Source organism: Panthera tigris, chromosome A3 (assembly GCF_018350195.1).
Source record: "Panthera tigris isolate Pti1 chromosome A3, P.tigris_Pti1_mat1.1, whole genome shotgun sequence".
In the NCBI taxonomy this organism is placed as follows: domain Eukaryota; kingdom Metazoa; phylum Chordata; class Mammalia; order Carnivora; family Felidae; genus Panthera; species Panthera tigris.
Window position 1 is genome coordinate 73,784,123 of NC_056662.1, and position 15,853 is coordinate 73,799,975.

The following is a 15,853-nucleotide window of genomic DNA, read 5'->3' on the forward strand; positions in this document are numbered from 1 at the left end:
TTTCTCAGGCTGGGTGGAAGCCTTCCCTACTTGCACAGAAAAGGCACATGAAGTCCCTCGACTTCTAAAAGAAATTATTCCTCGATTTGTGATCCCTATCACTATGGGGTCAGATAATGGGCCAGTGTTCATGGTGGAGGTGGTGTGACTGGTGGCAAATGGGTTAAAGATCACCTGGAAGTTACACACGGCATACTGGCATACAGACCCCAGACCTCTGGGAAGGTGGAATGAATGAACTGAACCCTGAAGCTGCAATTAAGTAAACTATGTCAGGAACCCACCTACACTGGGATCAGGTGTTGCCAATCGGCTTGTTAAGAATCAGGTGTAGCCCCAGTAAGCAAATGGGGTTCTCCCCTTATGAAATCCTTTATGGGCACCCTTACCACATTATCAAAGGCATAAGAGGGGGATCTAAATGAGATAGGCAATCTGACCCTGAGGCAACATATGCAGGCCCTTGGCTTTACCCTGACCACCTTACACCACTGGGTTAGGGAGCGATTACCTGTCAATCTGACCACAGACCCTCATCCCTTTAAACCAGGAGATGCTGTATGCATGAAGGAGTGAAGTGTCCAACCCCTAAAACCCCTCTGGAGGGGCCTGTTCACTGTCATTTTGTCCACCCCCTACTGCAGTAAAGGTAGCCAAGGTGGGTCCCTCACCACAGCAGAGGGAAGCTGGCATCTCAAAACTGAGAGTGCATTCCTGATCCTTCAACGCTGTGCAAGCTGACCACACAGAGGAAGCAGTCTGCAATGACAGAGGCTCTGGGAAACTGCAGCCCTGCTTTAGTCACTCTGGAACCTGATTAATCTACACATGGCAGAAGCTTGAGGAATTGACGGTCTGGTGGAACAAACAGACTGTCCTTATTTTCTTTATCTGTTTCCTTACAGTGATGCACTGCCACCCCTCGTTTCTCACTGTTTCTGTGATTCTTGCTCTACTTTTCACCATAGGATTGGCAGAGGCTGTCCCGGCTGGCTGGAAGTGTGGTGAGAGGTTTCTGTTAGCACTCACCTCTTTGTGGATAGGATGCTTCGCTGGTATTGGTTGCTTCTAATCTGGACTTCTTCTGTAGACCTAGATTCTTCGTCATATGACCCATGTATTGACAAAACCAGGTCAGGGCAGGGAATCACTTGGACCTTACTATACCATACCCACTTCACATGCCAAGGAAAAGTCCTGGGGACCTGCAGACCACCTATTTTATCTGCCAATGGGAGAGTCAATACACTTGGTTTGATCCACAATACTCTCCCAGTGAAGATTGGTTAGAAGTCCGATCCTACCAGGGCCCCCTCGGGGCGGGGCGGAGGGGCGTGGGTTGGTCAGCTGGACACAAATTACTAACTGCAAATGACTGGTGTCAATGCTGTTTGACGTATGTGCAGTTATAGGTATTGGCCCAGAGGCATCTGTCATACAAAAAAAGGCACATGTCACAAAGGGCCCAAGGACTCGATATACCATGTGGAGACTTAGACTGGGAGTGGGAATAACAACTCAATGACAAATATATGTGTGAGGAAAATGGTTTATGTGCCTATACACCTGAGTTTTTATGACCCAGCTGGAGGTGTGTTTCATGGGCTACTTGGAAACAAGAAAGTACAACAGTGCTCCTTCAGAAGGGGCTGCTACATCAGGTTGTCAATCAAAGGCCTATAACCCTGTTAATTTTACCATCATTAACCCAGGAGATTCCAGGTGGTGATGGGGCACCCGAAGTGGCATCTGGATCCATGGGCAAGGCAGAGACCCAGGGAACTGTGCTATATTTCAATAGAGTCACTACTGCCCATCCAACCACATCCCATCAAGTCTTCCACTCCTTCTATGAAGAAATAAGAAGTAGCCCCCTTCCCATTTCAGTCACAGCAAGAAACTAACTTGTTTCTAGCCCTAGCAGAGACTTTAGCCCAGACTCTAAAGATCTCTTCTTGCTATGTATGCAGGGGAATCAACCTGGGGGGTCAATGGCCATGGGAGGCTAGAGAATTAGATCCCCGGAAACCTTATAATGGAACAGAATACCTCAGTCCTACTATCAGGGTTTGGCTCCTCAAAACCTGTTATTGAGAAAAACTGCCTTGCTTGATGGGGAAGAAAGTTTACCATCTCTGTTGGAAGGTTAACGTGCCTATGCCAAAGATTTTGTAATGCAACCACCTGGAAAACCCAATGGTGGGGTCCCCAGATCACCTTGAGCCAGATCCCTACCCCTTGTCCAACTTCTCTCATCTCCAAGAGGCCTGGGACAATGTTGACACAGCCATCGAATGGCAGGCCCCAGGTGGAAGGACAGCCTATACAGTACTTGCCCTAGTCTTGTCAGGGTCATGTGTGCTGGGAACTATTCATCCATCTTCCTGCTCCCACTTGCCAAAGGGGAACATTTGGGAGTCCAAATGTATGGGGACAGGGAGACTCAAAGGAAATGATGTGCCCTACAAATTGGCAATTGGAAAGATGATGAATGGCCTCCCGAGTTATAATCCAATATTACAGCCCTGAGCACAGGATGGGTCCTGGGGCTACCACACTCCCATTTATGCTAAACTGTGTAATCAGACTACAAGCAATTATAGAAATTGTAACCAATGAAACTGCCAGAGCTCTTAACTTACTAGCCAAGCAGCAAACTGAAAATGCACAATGCTGTCTATCAAAATCGCTTGGACTTAGATTACTTACTTGCTTCTGAGGGAGGAGTTTGTAGAAAGTTTAACCTAAGCCTACAGGTAGGTGATAAAGGAAAAGTCCTAGAGGAGATCACAGATTGAATGAGAAAGATTGCTAAAGTTGGGACCCTGGGGGGTTATTTTCAACTCTCGGGGGATTCAAAACCCTCATAGGTATTATCCTCTTGATTTTGAGAGCTTGTGTAACTCTCCTGGTTATACGGTCTGTCTCCAGCCTCATTGAGGTAATGGTTGAAAGGAAAACGGCCGCATGTGAAGATGTTACAGAAATACAAACCTCTAAACCAAGATGATGCTCTTTGACCCAAAATAGGGTATCTGAAACGCATCAAAGGCGGGGTGGGGGGGAATTCGGTAGAGCCCCTCCTCTTAAGGAATGTGGGGAAAACCTCAAGACAAGTCAATCTATGTGTGCGTGCGTGACATTCCTCACAACTCTGTAACATAGGCTGCCCATTCAGACTGTATATTACCATATATGGGAGAAAAGGGGCAAAAATTGTACAAATTCCGCGCCCCCCCCTTCCCCCCGCCCAGCTCCACTGTGCTGGGGGCTCAGCCTTTTGGGTCTTAGCCTGCTGAGCCTGTGCTGACATGAGTAAAGCTGCTTCCTGGAAAGAAAAGCCTCAGTGTTCTGACTCTGTGTGTGAGTCACAGCTACAATGGGAGTACCCCTGAAAAGTTTGTTCTGCAGACACCTCTGGGCCCTCAGGAATTGAAGAAGTGGCTCATACATCCTAGTAAGAAGTAACAATTCCCTCTGCTTACAGAAAGACCTCTTTCTATAGTGGTCTCATTTTTTCTCCTAGCTGAGAGACTGTGGTAGCTAGGGTTAAATCTCAGCGTCATCTGCCCAGGGACTGCTGGGACTGATAAGGGAGGAAGAGATTACACACTGAAGGAATTGAAATAATCATCTAGCATGTACTAGCAAAGAGCCAGAGGAGTACACTTGGGATTGGATTTTGAGGGTCCTTGATCAAGGGGGCTGGAGGTTAAGATTGGATAATTAAGATTTTGCTGACTTGGGATACCTGTGAAACAGAAGACTTAACCCAGGTCAGGACCTGAGGGGACGGGGCATACTTAACTGCTAACATAGCTCTTCAAAGCTTGGAAAATGGGAGAATAGAAATGAGCTTACACCATGGAAGCTTTTGACTTCTAGAGAAGATAACCTTTTTGTTTTGGCATACTTATCTGACTACTGCTTCCTTATTATTTGTAACTAGTTGTTTTGTAACAATTTAAATGGTTTTTAGATCCCCTGCAAATGTGTTTGTTCTTCTCAACCTCTTTTTAATCTTATGTGGATTATGACCTGAGAATACTAATGATAGTAATAGTGGTGATTCTTGTTTTCTTCCTGAAAACATTACTTAAATGGTAATGTCTCCAGTGTTGTATACAAGTTCTTAATTTCTGATAGATACCACTTAAGTTACGGACATTTCCTAATATTTTAAACTCTCTTGTGCAAATTTTATAAATTGCTTCTTCTGCATGTGGTGATCATATAGTTTTTCTTTTGTTATCTTTATAATGAATTACTATATATTCTTATTCTTACCATCCTTATATTCCCACAGATCTACTTGGTCCCAATAGATCTTGTCAATATTTTATTACGATAATTTATAGGGCGGAGGTTCAAGATAGTAACAAAGATCTTAAACTTACCTCCTCCCATGAACACAACAAATTTATAGCTACATATGAAACAATTCTCTCTGAAAAGGACCTGAAAGCTAGCTGAACAGCATCTCTACAAGAAAGGATAAAAGGACCACACTGAGATGGGTAGGAGAGGCAATACATGGTCTTGCAAGAACCACCCCCCCCCCACCCCCTGCAGGCACAGAGACCACCAACTGGAAAGGATCTCCTAATACAGAGCTTGTCCCTGAGGAGTGAGAGGTTTGTGCTCCTTATCAGGCACCCCAGTATTTGGGAACTATATCAGAGAGATGAGCCCCCAAAGCACTTGAAAATCAACTTCAGGAAAAACAGGGGGCTTTAGGGAATGGAAAATCCATTCTTTTTTTTTTTTTTTTTCTTTTGGTTTAATGTCTATTTATATTTGAGAGACAGAGACAGAGTATGAGCGGGGGAGGGGCAGGAGAGAGGGAGACACAGAATCTGAAGCAGGCTCCAGGCTCTGAGCTTTCAGCACACAGCCCAGTGCAGGGCTCGAACTCATGAACCACAAGATCATGCCCTGAGCTGAAGTCGGACGCTTAGCCAACTAAGCTACCCAAGTGCCCCGAAAATCCACTCTTAAAGGGCTCATGCACAGACCCACTCATCCTAGGACCCAGCACAAAAGTAAGTTTGCTAATCTTATAGCATCTGCTAGAGAGACAGGAACCTGTTGGGACTCTCGGGACAGAGGTGCTGGCAGACACCATTTTTGCATTCTCCTTCTGCCTTGGGACTGGTGCTGGCCGTGGCCATTTTTGCACACATACCCCCTCCTCTCAGCCAAGGCCTACCCTGCTCTAGCTAGTGCCCTGCCTCCATGGCCCACCCTGCCAGGCAGTGGGCATGTATAGCCCACATAAGGGACACTCCTTGAGCACCTGGCTCAGGTGGCCCTGGCGAGACGGTGTTTCTGGACCCCCTGGGACTGAAATAATCAGTCCTTGACAGGTTACCACCTCCAAGGCACTGCACAAACAGCAGACTGAAATATATCCCCAGTGTTCATGTGAAAAAGGCATATTTTCTTGTCCTAGAGCTTTAGCCTGAGGTGCAGGATTCAGGTTTGCCATATATTCAAAAGCTATAGAGATGCCCCCAGAAGATGGGCCGGGAGATAACCATATTAGTGCTCTCCCATGGCCACATAACAGCTCACTGATACCTCCCAGAAAGGAGCTTATGTGAGTGTGTAGCCACGAGTTCTGCAGTTGTTACCCTGGGGTTACCTCCAGATTTCCTGGTCTGAAAGTCAGCACGGTTTATTGATTGCAGACCCACAAGACTATATATTTACATACCTTGAGAGCTGCTACGTGTAGATCTGGCTTATTCTATACCTAAAAGAAGTAGTAAAAGAACAAATGAAGCCCAAAGTTAGTAGAAGGAAGGAAATAATAAAGATCAGAGTTGAAATAAATGAAATGAATAATTGGTTCTTTGAAAAGATAAGCAACACTTATGAACCTTTAGGTAGGCTCACAAATTAAAAAAAAAGACAGGCCTCAAAATAAAAAACGAAAGAAGTTACAACTGATACTATGAAAATACAAAAGATCCTAACAGACTACTACAATTATGTGCCAACAAATTGGACAATCCAGAAGAAATGGATAAATTCCTAGAACTATACAATCATCCAAGACTGAATCTTGAGGAAATAGAAAATTTGAATAAACCGATTGCTAGCAAAGGGATTGAGTCAATATTTAAAAACCTCCCAACAAACAAAAGTCCAGGACCACATGGCTTCACTGGTGAATTTCTACCAAACATGCAAAGAAGATGTAATACTAGCCTTCTCAAACAAGGATACATAAGAGAAGAAAATTACAGGCCAGGCCAATAACCCTGATGAACATAAATACAAAAGTCCTCAACAAAATGTTAGCAAACCACGTTCAACATCATTAAAAAGATACACAAGGGTCGTCTGGGTGGCTCAGTTGGTTAAGTCTCTGACTTTGGCTCAGGTTATTCTCGTGGTCTGTGAGTTTGAGCCCCATGTCGGGCTTGATGCTGACAGCTCAGAGCCTGGAGCCTGCTTCGGATTCTGTCTCCCTCTGTCTCTCTTGCTCTCAAAAATAAATAGACCAAAAAAAAAAAAAAAAAAAAAAAAAAAAAAGATCATACACCATGACTGAGGTTGATTTATCTAAGGGATGCAAGGATGGTCAATATCCACAAATCAATTAATGATAGATACATCACATTAACATTTGCATAGAAGAATAAGCTATTGTGTGTAAAGTACAAATAAGGCCAGGAGACTCCAAAACAACTGTAGAGAGAGAACTGCCTCAGTTCATAATGACTTAGCAGTCCTGGTGCCATTCTGCCACAGGGAGTGTGACTTGGCTTCTGTGAAACAAATTCATGTCCTTGGGATAAATTCCCTCTTTTGCTTTAGCTTATGTTGGTTTCTGTCCTTTGATACCAAGACATATTCTTAGTTTTTCATTTACATTGTCCACCTACCTGGTCTCAACTCTCATTAGCCTGGACTTTTGTAACAGCCTCTTGAACTTTAACATGATCTCATGGTCTACTTTCTTTTTGTAAGTAAACAAACATATTCTTGCCTGATTAAATGCTTTGAAATATCATTTTGCACTGGCCTCGTCTTGTTTTCTTTAATAAAATTTGCGAATTCTGGTGAAGAGAAGGCACAGATTAAGGAGTAAGACTATGTTAAATTGGTTTATAAAATGAAAAGGCTACTTTATAACATAAAATACCGAGTGAATATGAAGTTGTTAGTGCCTTTATCTGGAATTCTTTTTCCAGAATAGTGGCACATCTTCCTCTGCTTCATTTAGGTGTCTGCTTAAATGTTACCTACTCAGGCCATTCTGGTTAATTTTATCTAAAATGGTAGCTTTTTTCTTTTTTTCATCTTTTTAAAAAATTATTTATTTAATTTCAAGTTAGTTAACATATAGTATTGGTTTCAGGAGTAGAACCCAGTGATTCATCATTTACATATAACATCCAGTACTCATCCCAACAAGTGCCCTCCTTAATGCCCATCACCCATTTAGTCCATCCCCTCCAGCAACCCTCAGTTTGTTCTCTGTATTTAATAGTCTCTTATGGTTTGCCTCCTTCTCTGTTCTTATTTTTTCCTTCCCTTTCCCTATGTTCATCTGTTTTGCTCCTTAAATTCCGAATATGAATGAAATCATATATTTGTCCTTCTCTTATTTCGGTTAGGATAATACACTCTAGTTCCATCCACATTGTTGTAAATAGCAGATTTCATTCTTTTTGATCTCCGATTAATATTCCATTATATATATACACATAACACACACATCTTCTTTATCCATTCATCAGTTGATGAATATTTGGGCTCTTTCCATACTTTGGATATTGTTGATAGCGCTGCTGTAGACATTGGGGTGTATGTGCCCCTTCGAATCAGCATTTTTGTATTCTTTGGATAAATACCTCGTAGTGCAATTGCTGGGTCATAGGGTAGTTCTATTTTTAGTTTTTTGAGGAACCCCATACTGTTTTCTAGAGTGGCTATACCACTTTGCATTTCCACCAACAGTGCAAAAGTATTCCCCTTTCTCTGCATCCTCACCAACATCTTGTTTTTTTTCTGAGTTGTTAATTTTAGCCATTCTGACAGGTGTGAGGTGGTATCTCATTGTGGGTTTGATTGTATTTCCCTGATGATGAGTGATGTTGAGCATCTTTTCATGTGTCTATTAGCCATCTGGATGTAGTCTTTGGAAAAGTGTCTATTCATGTCTTTTGCCCATTTCTTCACTGGATTGGTTTTTGGATGTTGAGTTTGATAAGTTCTTTACAGATTTTGGATACTATCCCTTTATCTGTCGTTTGGAAATACCTTCTCCATTCTGTTGGTTGCCTTTTAGTTTTGTTGATTATTTCCTTTGCTGTGCAGAAGGTTTTTATCTCAGTGAGGTCCCAATAGTTCATTTTTGCTTTTGTTTCCCTTGCCTCTGAAGACATGTCTAGTAAGAAGTTGCTGTGGCCTAGGTCGAAGAGGTTGCTGCTGCCTGTTTTCCCCTGTAGGATTTTGATGGTTTCCTGTCTCACATTTAGGTCTTTCATCCATTTTGAATGTATCTTTGTGTATGGTTTAAGAAAGTGGTTCAGTGTCATTCTTCTGCATGTCGCTGTCCAATTTTCCCAACACTATTTGCTAAAGAGCCTGTCTTCTTTCCATTGATACTCTTTTCTGCTTTGTTGAAGATTGGTTGGCCATACATTTATGAGTCCATTTCTGGGTTCTCTATTCTGCTCCATTGATCTAGGTGTCTGTTTTTGTGCTATAAAATAGTACTTTTTCTTAATCACTTTATCCCTTTACCCAGTTGTTTTTCTTTAAAGAACCTACTAACTGTTATGCTATATACTTCTTTACTGTTGGCTTCCATCCATTAGAACGAGCATTGGAACTTCATCTGTTTTGTTTACTGATACATCTGTAAATGTTTACTGATTCATCTGTTTTGATACTGATATATTAATAGTGTTTGGAACAGAGTAAGTATTGAATAAATGAATGATTACTATGCTTGGCATAATTGAGCTAAGAAAGATATATTTATACTACTATCTTAAATCTGGAAGTGTAAGATACTCTATGAGAAGAAAAAATGTATACAAACTGTAATTTATGGGCAAGGGGTTATCACAGTAACTAAGAATATGAAGGAAAAAGTCTTGTACGTACCTATAGTGCATGAACTACCAAAGATGGGCACTTCAATTTTAGTTCTTACAGCGTTTTTAGCATATAATTATATGCACTTTCATTTTTTAAAATATTTTTCAACTTTTCCATTTTTTTTAATGTTTACTTTTATTTATTTTTGAGAGAGAGAGAGAGAGAGAATGAGAATGAGTGCCAAGTGGAGGAGGGGCAGAGAGGGAGGGAGACACAGAATGTGAAGCAGGCTCCAGGCTCCGAGCTGTCAGCACAGAGCTGGATGCCAGGCTCGAACCCATAAACCATGAGATCATGACCTCAGCCAAAGTCGGATCCTCAACCAACTGCAACCAACTAAATGCACTTTTAGAAGTACTTCATGGAAAATAGAGAAAACTATCAATATTTGAAGACAAAAATAAAAGTTCAGACATAAAGTGTAAGCTCTTGGTTTAAGTGGAAATGGGATCTTTTTGGAGATTTGTTAGTGGGCTGTATTGTCACTTTATGGAACCAGAGTTTTAACAACTAGCTTCATTTTTCTCCTAGTAGTAGTAGTTAGGAGTCCCTCTGAAAAATAGAAATTTAAGAAAAACATAAATTACTATTTTGAAATTCTACCATTGAAGTTTATGTCTTAGAAGGCAAAGTGAGAAATGAAAGATTTTGGTCACTATTAGAGAAAAATCAAATGTACAAAGCATATAGTTTATATTTAATGTCATTTTCAATTAATCTTAAGTATTTCAGAAAATGTGCCTACCATAATTATATATTATTTAGTATATAATAAATATTATATAATCAGTATTTATGGACTTAAATACATTTAAAAAATATTTGACTAAATTTTCAATATTTTATAAACTATGTATGAGTCATGAATATACAAACATTTTATCAGTTATAAAAGGATTGCATATTCTAAATTATGGCTTCCATCAGCTATTCACTTTTTTGTGGATTATGTGATAAATGAAATCATGGAAATGAACACTTTATAGCTATTACTAATAATTATGTCAACAGCCTTTATATAGGACTGTTTCAAACATTAACTGAAAATCAAGGTCTTTCCATCCTTTATACCAGGAACATACATATGTAAGCAACATACACAAAAAATGACCTAGATCCTTTTGATGAGTAAATGATTTTCCTATATTTTCTAAATATTCTAAATATATTTGCTAAATTTGAAAAATGTACTCCCTCATTCTAGTTAGGATCCCATTTATAATATTTATTCCACTACATTTATGGTTTTATGACCAATTTGAAAGATGGTGTATCATTAAAAAAACAGATCAAATTAGCTTCTTCAACTCCTTATTATATCTGGTAACTGTACTAAAGAAACTGGCTTTGAATACGGCAAGTCCCAGTCTGTGAAAGTTGTAGGCAAGTACAGCACTTGTGCAGAGGTAAGCTATTACATGACCAAGGGTAAACTGTCACAGCTATATACAAAGAAGGAAAAGAAGATCTGTAGGAAGAGATCCATTACAGTAGCAAATGTTACCTATTATTTCTAAGGTTTTAAGCTATTTTGGAATTATAGGAACTGAAGGGCAATCTTTTTAAAGATGTATATAAATGGTTTGGTTTTAATATTTATTCATTTATAACATAAATAAAAATAAGAATAGAAGTAACTCTTAAAATAAAAAAATAGACCACATAAAATGAGCATTTTAATACAAATCATTAGAATATATTTATACTATATATAAATCTATATATTAGAAGACACTACTGAAATTTTGCTCTACAGAATATCATTCTAGAATTCTCTTAAACAACCAAATCACTGGAAAGAATTAGATGATGACTGTGAAACAGATTCTCCCATTACAATACTACTTCTGTCATTTAGAGTTTTGACAACAGTTGTAGCTGGAGACTGTAGCACTTTACGAGAGAGCCTCATTCTTCCATCAGCTGGATCACGTCCAAAGTATTTCACCTATATTAAAGAAACAAATTTACTTTGAAAGTTATAGTACAGTGATTGACATCCAAATTAGAAGATATTTAAATTTACATAGTGCAAATAAAACACTGATTAATGTTTTTACTTGTCTGTTGAAAGCATAGCTCAGTGCTAAGTAAAGGTATATGCTAATAAATATAATTTGGTTAAACAGTGATTATAAAAAAAGAAGAGACCAGCATTTAGTTGTCCAATTATAATCTTCTGTTAGACTCATCTGTGCCTTCCAGGTCTCTACACTGGAAGAACAGTGAAAGCCATGGTCAATGATTCTAGATAAGGGATTTCTGAGCCTAATGGTGCTACAAACTATATAGGATTATGCTTGGGTCATTTACACTATTTCTCAAAAAGGACTATCACACTGGAGATTATTTGGCTTGACCTTAGACAACACAAGTCAGGGGGAATTGTGGCAGTTTTAAAGTCCCTTCCGATGTTAAAAAAACAATCTTATACAGATGTATCTTAGTTTTTATTCTTCTCCAGAGGCTACTTGAACAATGGGACTACAGATTGGGAATAAACTAGAAACCTTAGTTACCCGGGTCATGGATGATAGGTGTAGCTGGAATGTGGTATGGAAGAACAATAAAACAAAAGAAACAAAACCAAACCACACCACACCAGACTGGCAATGACTTCCTTTATCCACTCATAAAAGACTATAGAAAAGGTCAAACAACATGGCTTTCATCAAACTTAAAAACTTTTAGCCTTAAGCAGTGTAGAAGCAATTAAAGTCTCAACTCCTCAAATATGACATTCGAGGCCTTCAACAGAGTTACTACACTTTCAGGGTTCTCCTGTCCTGTCTGCAAATCACTGCACAGTCATCATTGACCTCATGTATTTTTAAAAGCTCTAAAGGGGACTACTGTTCTAACTAAACTATAAGCTAGGGGAAAGAATTGCATCTTAAATCTTTAGTGAGTCTATTTAAGAGCAAACCTAAAGTTTAAAAAGCACAGCATATAAATAATGTAAATCACAGATGTTGCTTTGATTCTTTCAGCTTACTTAAAAAAAAAAAAAATTCAAACTTCGGATATAATTTACAGCATTAAGGGTAAAAAGTTGAATACAAGTACCTGAATTTCTTGGCCAACTTCTAATCCTAAGGCAGTAGGATGTTTAATCTGAAAGAGAACATGTTAATCTATTAGTTGTTGTATATAATTTCCTAACATCCATAGTAGTACACATTTTTTAAGTAGAAACAGCTTTATTGTTTTTTTGATTATAAAATCTGTTGATAAAGACTTAATACATAAGTATTCAGATGATAGCAAAAATTACTGAAGACCTCTATAGTTTTAGATCACTACTGCTAATACAAGTATTCAAATGTCTACTTAGTGTGTATTACATTTGTAAAAATGGACCTTACTGAGCTTGTCTTATAGTATGTTAATTTTTCATTCAATAATATGTTGAGGACATCTTTTTACAGTGGTGAGAATGGACATCCCTGTTTTGTTCCTGACCTTAGGGGGAAAGATCTCAGTTTTTCCCCATTGAGGATGATAATAGCATTTGTCTTTTGTATATGGCTTTTATGATCTTGAGGTATGATCCTTCTATCCCTACTTTCTTGAAGGTTTTTTATCAAGAAAGGATGCTGTATTTTGTCAAATGCTTTCTCTGCATCTATTGAGAGGATCATATGGTTCTTGTCCTTTTTTTTTATTGATGTGATTAATCATACTGATTGATTGGCAGATACTGAACCAGCCCTGCATCCCAGGTATAAATTCCACTTGGTCGTGGTGTATAATTTTTTTTAATGTATTGTTGGATCTGGTTGGCTAATATCTTGTTGAGGATTTCTGCATCCATGTTCACCAGGGAAATTGGTCTATAGTTTTTCTTTTGTAGTGGGGGTCTTTATTTGGTTTTGAAATCAAGGTAATGCTGGCTTCATAGAAAGAATTTGGAAGTTTTCCTTCCATTTCTACTTTTTGGAACAGCTTTAAGAGAAGAGGTGTTGACTCTTAACTTAAATGTTTGGTAGAATTCCCCTGGAAAGCTATCTGGCCCTGGACTCTTGTTTTTGGGAGATTTTTGATTACTAATTCAATTTCTTTACTGGTTATGGGTCTGTTCAAATTTTCTATTCCTGTTTCAGTTTTGGTAGTGTATATGTTTCTAGGAATTTGTCCATTTCTTCCAGATTGCCCATTTTATTGGCATATAATTGCTCATAATATTCTCTTATTATTGTTTTTATTTCTGTGTTGGTTGTGATCTCTCTTTTTTCATTCTTGATTTTATTTATTTGGGTCCTTTCCTTTTTCTTTTTGATCAAACAGGCTAGGAGTTTATCAATTTTGTTAATTCTTTTAAAGAACCAGCTTCTGGTTTCATTGATCTGTTCTTTTTGGTTTCAATAGCATTAATTTCTGCTCTAATCTTTATTATTTCCTGCCTTCTGCTGGTTTTGGGTTTTATTTGCTGTTCTTTTTCCAGCTCTTTAAGGTGTAAGGTTAGGTTGTGCATCTGAGACCTTTCTTCCTTCTTTAGGAAGGCCTGGATTGCTATATACTTTCCTCTTATGACTGCCTTTGCTGCGTCCCAGAGGTTTTGGGTTGTAGTGTTATCATTTTCATTGGCTTCCATGTACTTTTTAATTTCCTCTTTAACTTCTTGGTTAGCTCATTCATTCTTTAGTAGGATGTTCTTTAGTCTCCAAGTATTTGTTACCTTTCCAAATTTTTTCTTGTGGTTCATTTTGAGTTTCATAGCATTGTGGTCTGAAAATATGCATGGTACGATCTTGATCTTTTTGTACTTGTTGAGGGCTGAGGACATCTTTTTTTTTTTTTTTTTTTTTTAATTTTTTAAATTTATTTTTGAGACAGAGAGAGACAGAGCATGAACAGGGGAGGGTCAGAGATAGAGGGAGACACAGAATCGGAAGCAGGCTCCAGGCTCTGAGCCATCAGCCCAGAGCCCGACGCAGGGCTTGAACTCACGGACCGCGAGATTGTGACCTGAGCTAAAGTCGGACGCTTAACCAACTGAGCCACCCAGGCGCCCCGAGGACATCTTTTTATATCAATGTATGAAACAATAGAGTATTCAATTATGTAATTTGTTTTATATCCTAAAGATGGTCATTTAATGTTTTCAATTCTGGTGTTACAAATGTTAATAATTACTGAATCTAGGTGTAAGGTATATGGGTGTTCAGTGTACTATTTTTTCAACCCTTCTGTAGGTAATTATTTTTTTATTTTTTTATTTTTTTTTCAACATTTTTAAATTTATTTTTGGGACAGAGAGAGACAGAGCATGAACGGGGGAGGGGCAGAGAGAGAGGGAGACACAGAATTGGAAACAGGCTCCAGGCTCCGAGCCATCAGCCCAGAGCCTGATGCGGGGCTCGAACTCACGGACCAAGAGACCGTGACCTGGCTGAAGTCGGACACTTAACCGACTGCGCCACCCAGGCGCCCCTCTGTAGGTAATTATTATTTCAACAATTGTGTACTCATTTACTCAAATTATCCTCTCAAAACAAAGTCCTAATGTTGAACTTCTAGGGCCAAAGGTACTCATACACATTTACCAAACACTCTCCAAAATGTTTGCCCCAATCCTGTCAACAGTATCTGAAGTATATGAGAATGTCCATTTGTTTTACCATATATTTACTCACACTGGGAATTTTCAACTATCTGAAAGCTGAAAAATAGTAACTTAGTTTTATTTGCATTTAAAACAATTGCTATTGCTATTGCTCTTTCTTACTGATCCATATAATCCCTTTGTATATGAAACCTCTCTCATGTTATATACATTTTTTCCCCTAAGTTGCTACTTGCCTTTCAGCTTAATTTTGCCACATACTTTTTTCCCCTTAATGTTTGTTTTTGCGAAGGAGAGTGTGAGTGTGAGCAGGGCAAGGGCAAAGAGAGAGGGAGGCAGAGAATCTGAAGCAGGTCCTGCACTATCAGCACAGAGCCTGACACGGGACTCGAACATACAGTGAGATCATGACCTGAGCTGAAGTTGGACGCTTAACTGAGCCACCCAGGCACCCTTCTGCCATATACTTAAAAAAAAAAAAAAAAAAAAAGAAAGGTCAAATTTAATCAATTTATTTACATTTTTGGCTTTGATATCATGCTGAAAACTATTTCCCCAGTCCCAATATTATTAAAATATCCCAATTTTCTTCTAGTGTCATTCCTCAACCCCACTCTCCCATGCCCAGATTTTTTTCTTCCCTCATCACCTTAAAATGTTTTTTTGTTTTTAACAGCTCCTCAAAGCAGATGGGATTTTGGTATTAAAAAAAGTAGACATCAGGGGCACCTGGGTGGTCAGTCCATTAAGTGTCTGACTTCGGCTCAGGTCATGATCTCACGGTTCACAATTCTGAAGCCTGGATCAGGCTCTGTGCTGACAGCTCAGAGGCTGGAGTCTGCTTCAGATTCTGTGTCTCCCTCTCTCACTGCCCCTCCCCTGCTCACACACTCACTCTTTCAAAAATATACATTAAAAAAAAAAAAAAGTAGATATCAAACCAGCTACTCCAGTATGAATTACTGAATAATCTTTGTTTCTTCACAGACTGAAAATGCAACTTTTAGAATGTATTATGTTCCCATGCATATACCTGGATGACTTCTGGTCTCTATTTTCTGTTGCATAAATTGTCTATTTCTGGGTAATACACTGTTTTATTCTGTATAGCTTTATATTTCAAGGTTTGGTAAACCAAATACTCCTATTCTCTGCCCCCCCCCCCAT

The 15,853-nt window shown here is 39.0% G+C and overlaps 1 protein-coding gene across 4 annotated transcripts in view; it reads right to left on the bottom strand.

The window, feature by feature from the left end:
- Positions 1-10,785: 10,785 nt before the first annotated feature.
- PNPT1 (polyribonucleotide nucleotidyltransferase 1) overlaps positions 10,786-15,853 on the bottom strand; it is a 48,528-nt gene continuing 43,460 nt past the window's right edge. For 3 of the 4 annotated variants that reach the window (XM_042981424.1, XM_042981423.1, XM_007075384.3), the window contains 2 exons: positions 12,187-12,234; positions 10,786-11,068 (listed from right to left, as the gene is read on the bottom strand). In XM_042981424.1, the coding sequence (XP_042837358.1) occupies positions 10,910-11,068; positions 12,187-12,234 (207 nt within the window). In that variant the 3' untranslated portion in view covers positions 10,786-10,909. The remainder of the gene's footprint in view (positions 11,069-12,186; positions 12,235-15,853) is intronic. The other variant, XM_007075385.3, reaches the window with a different exon arrangement.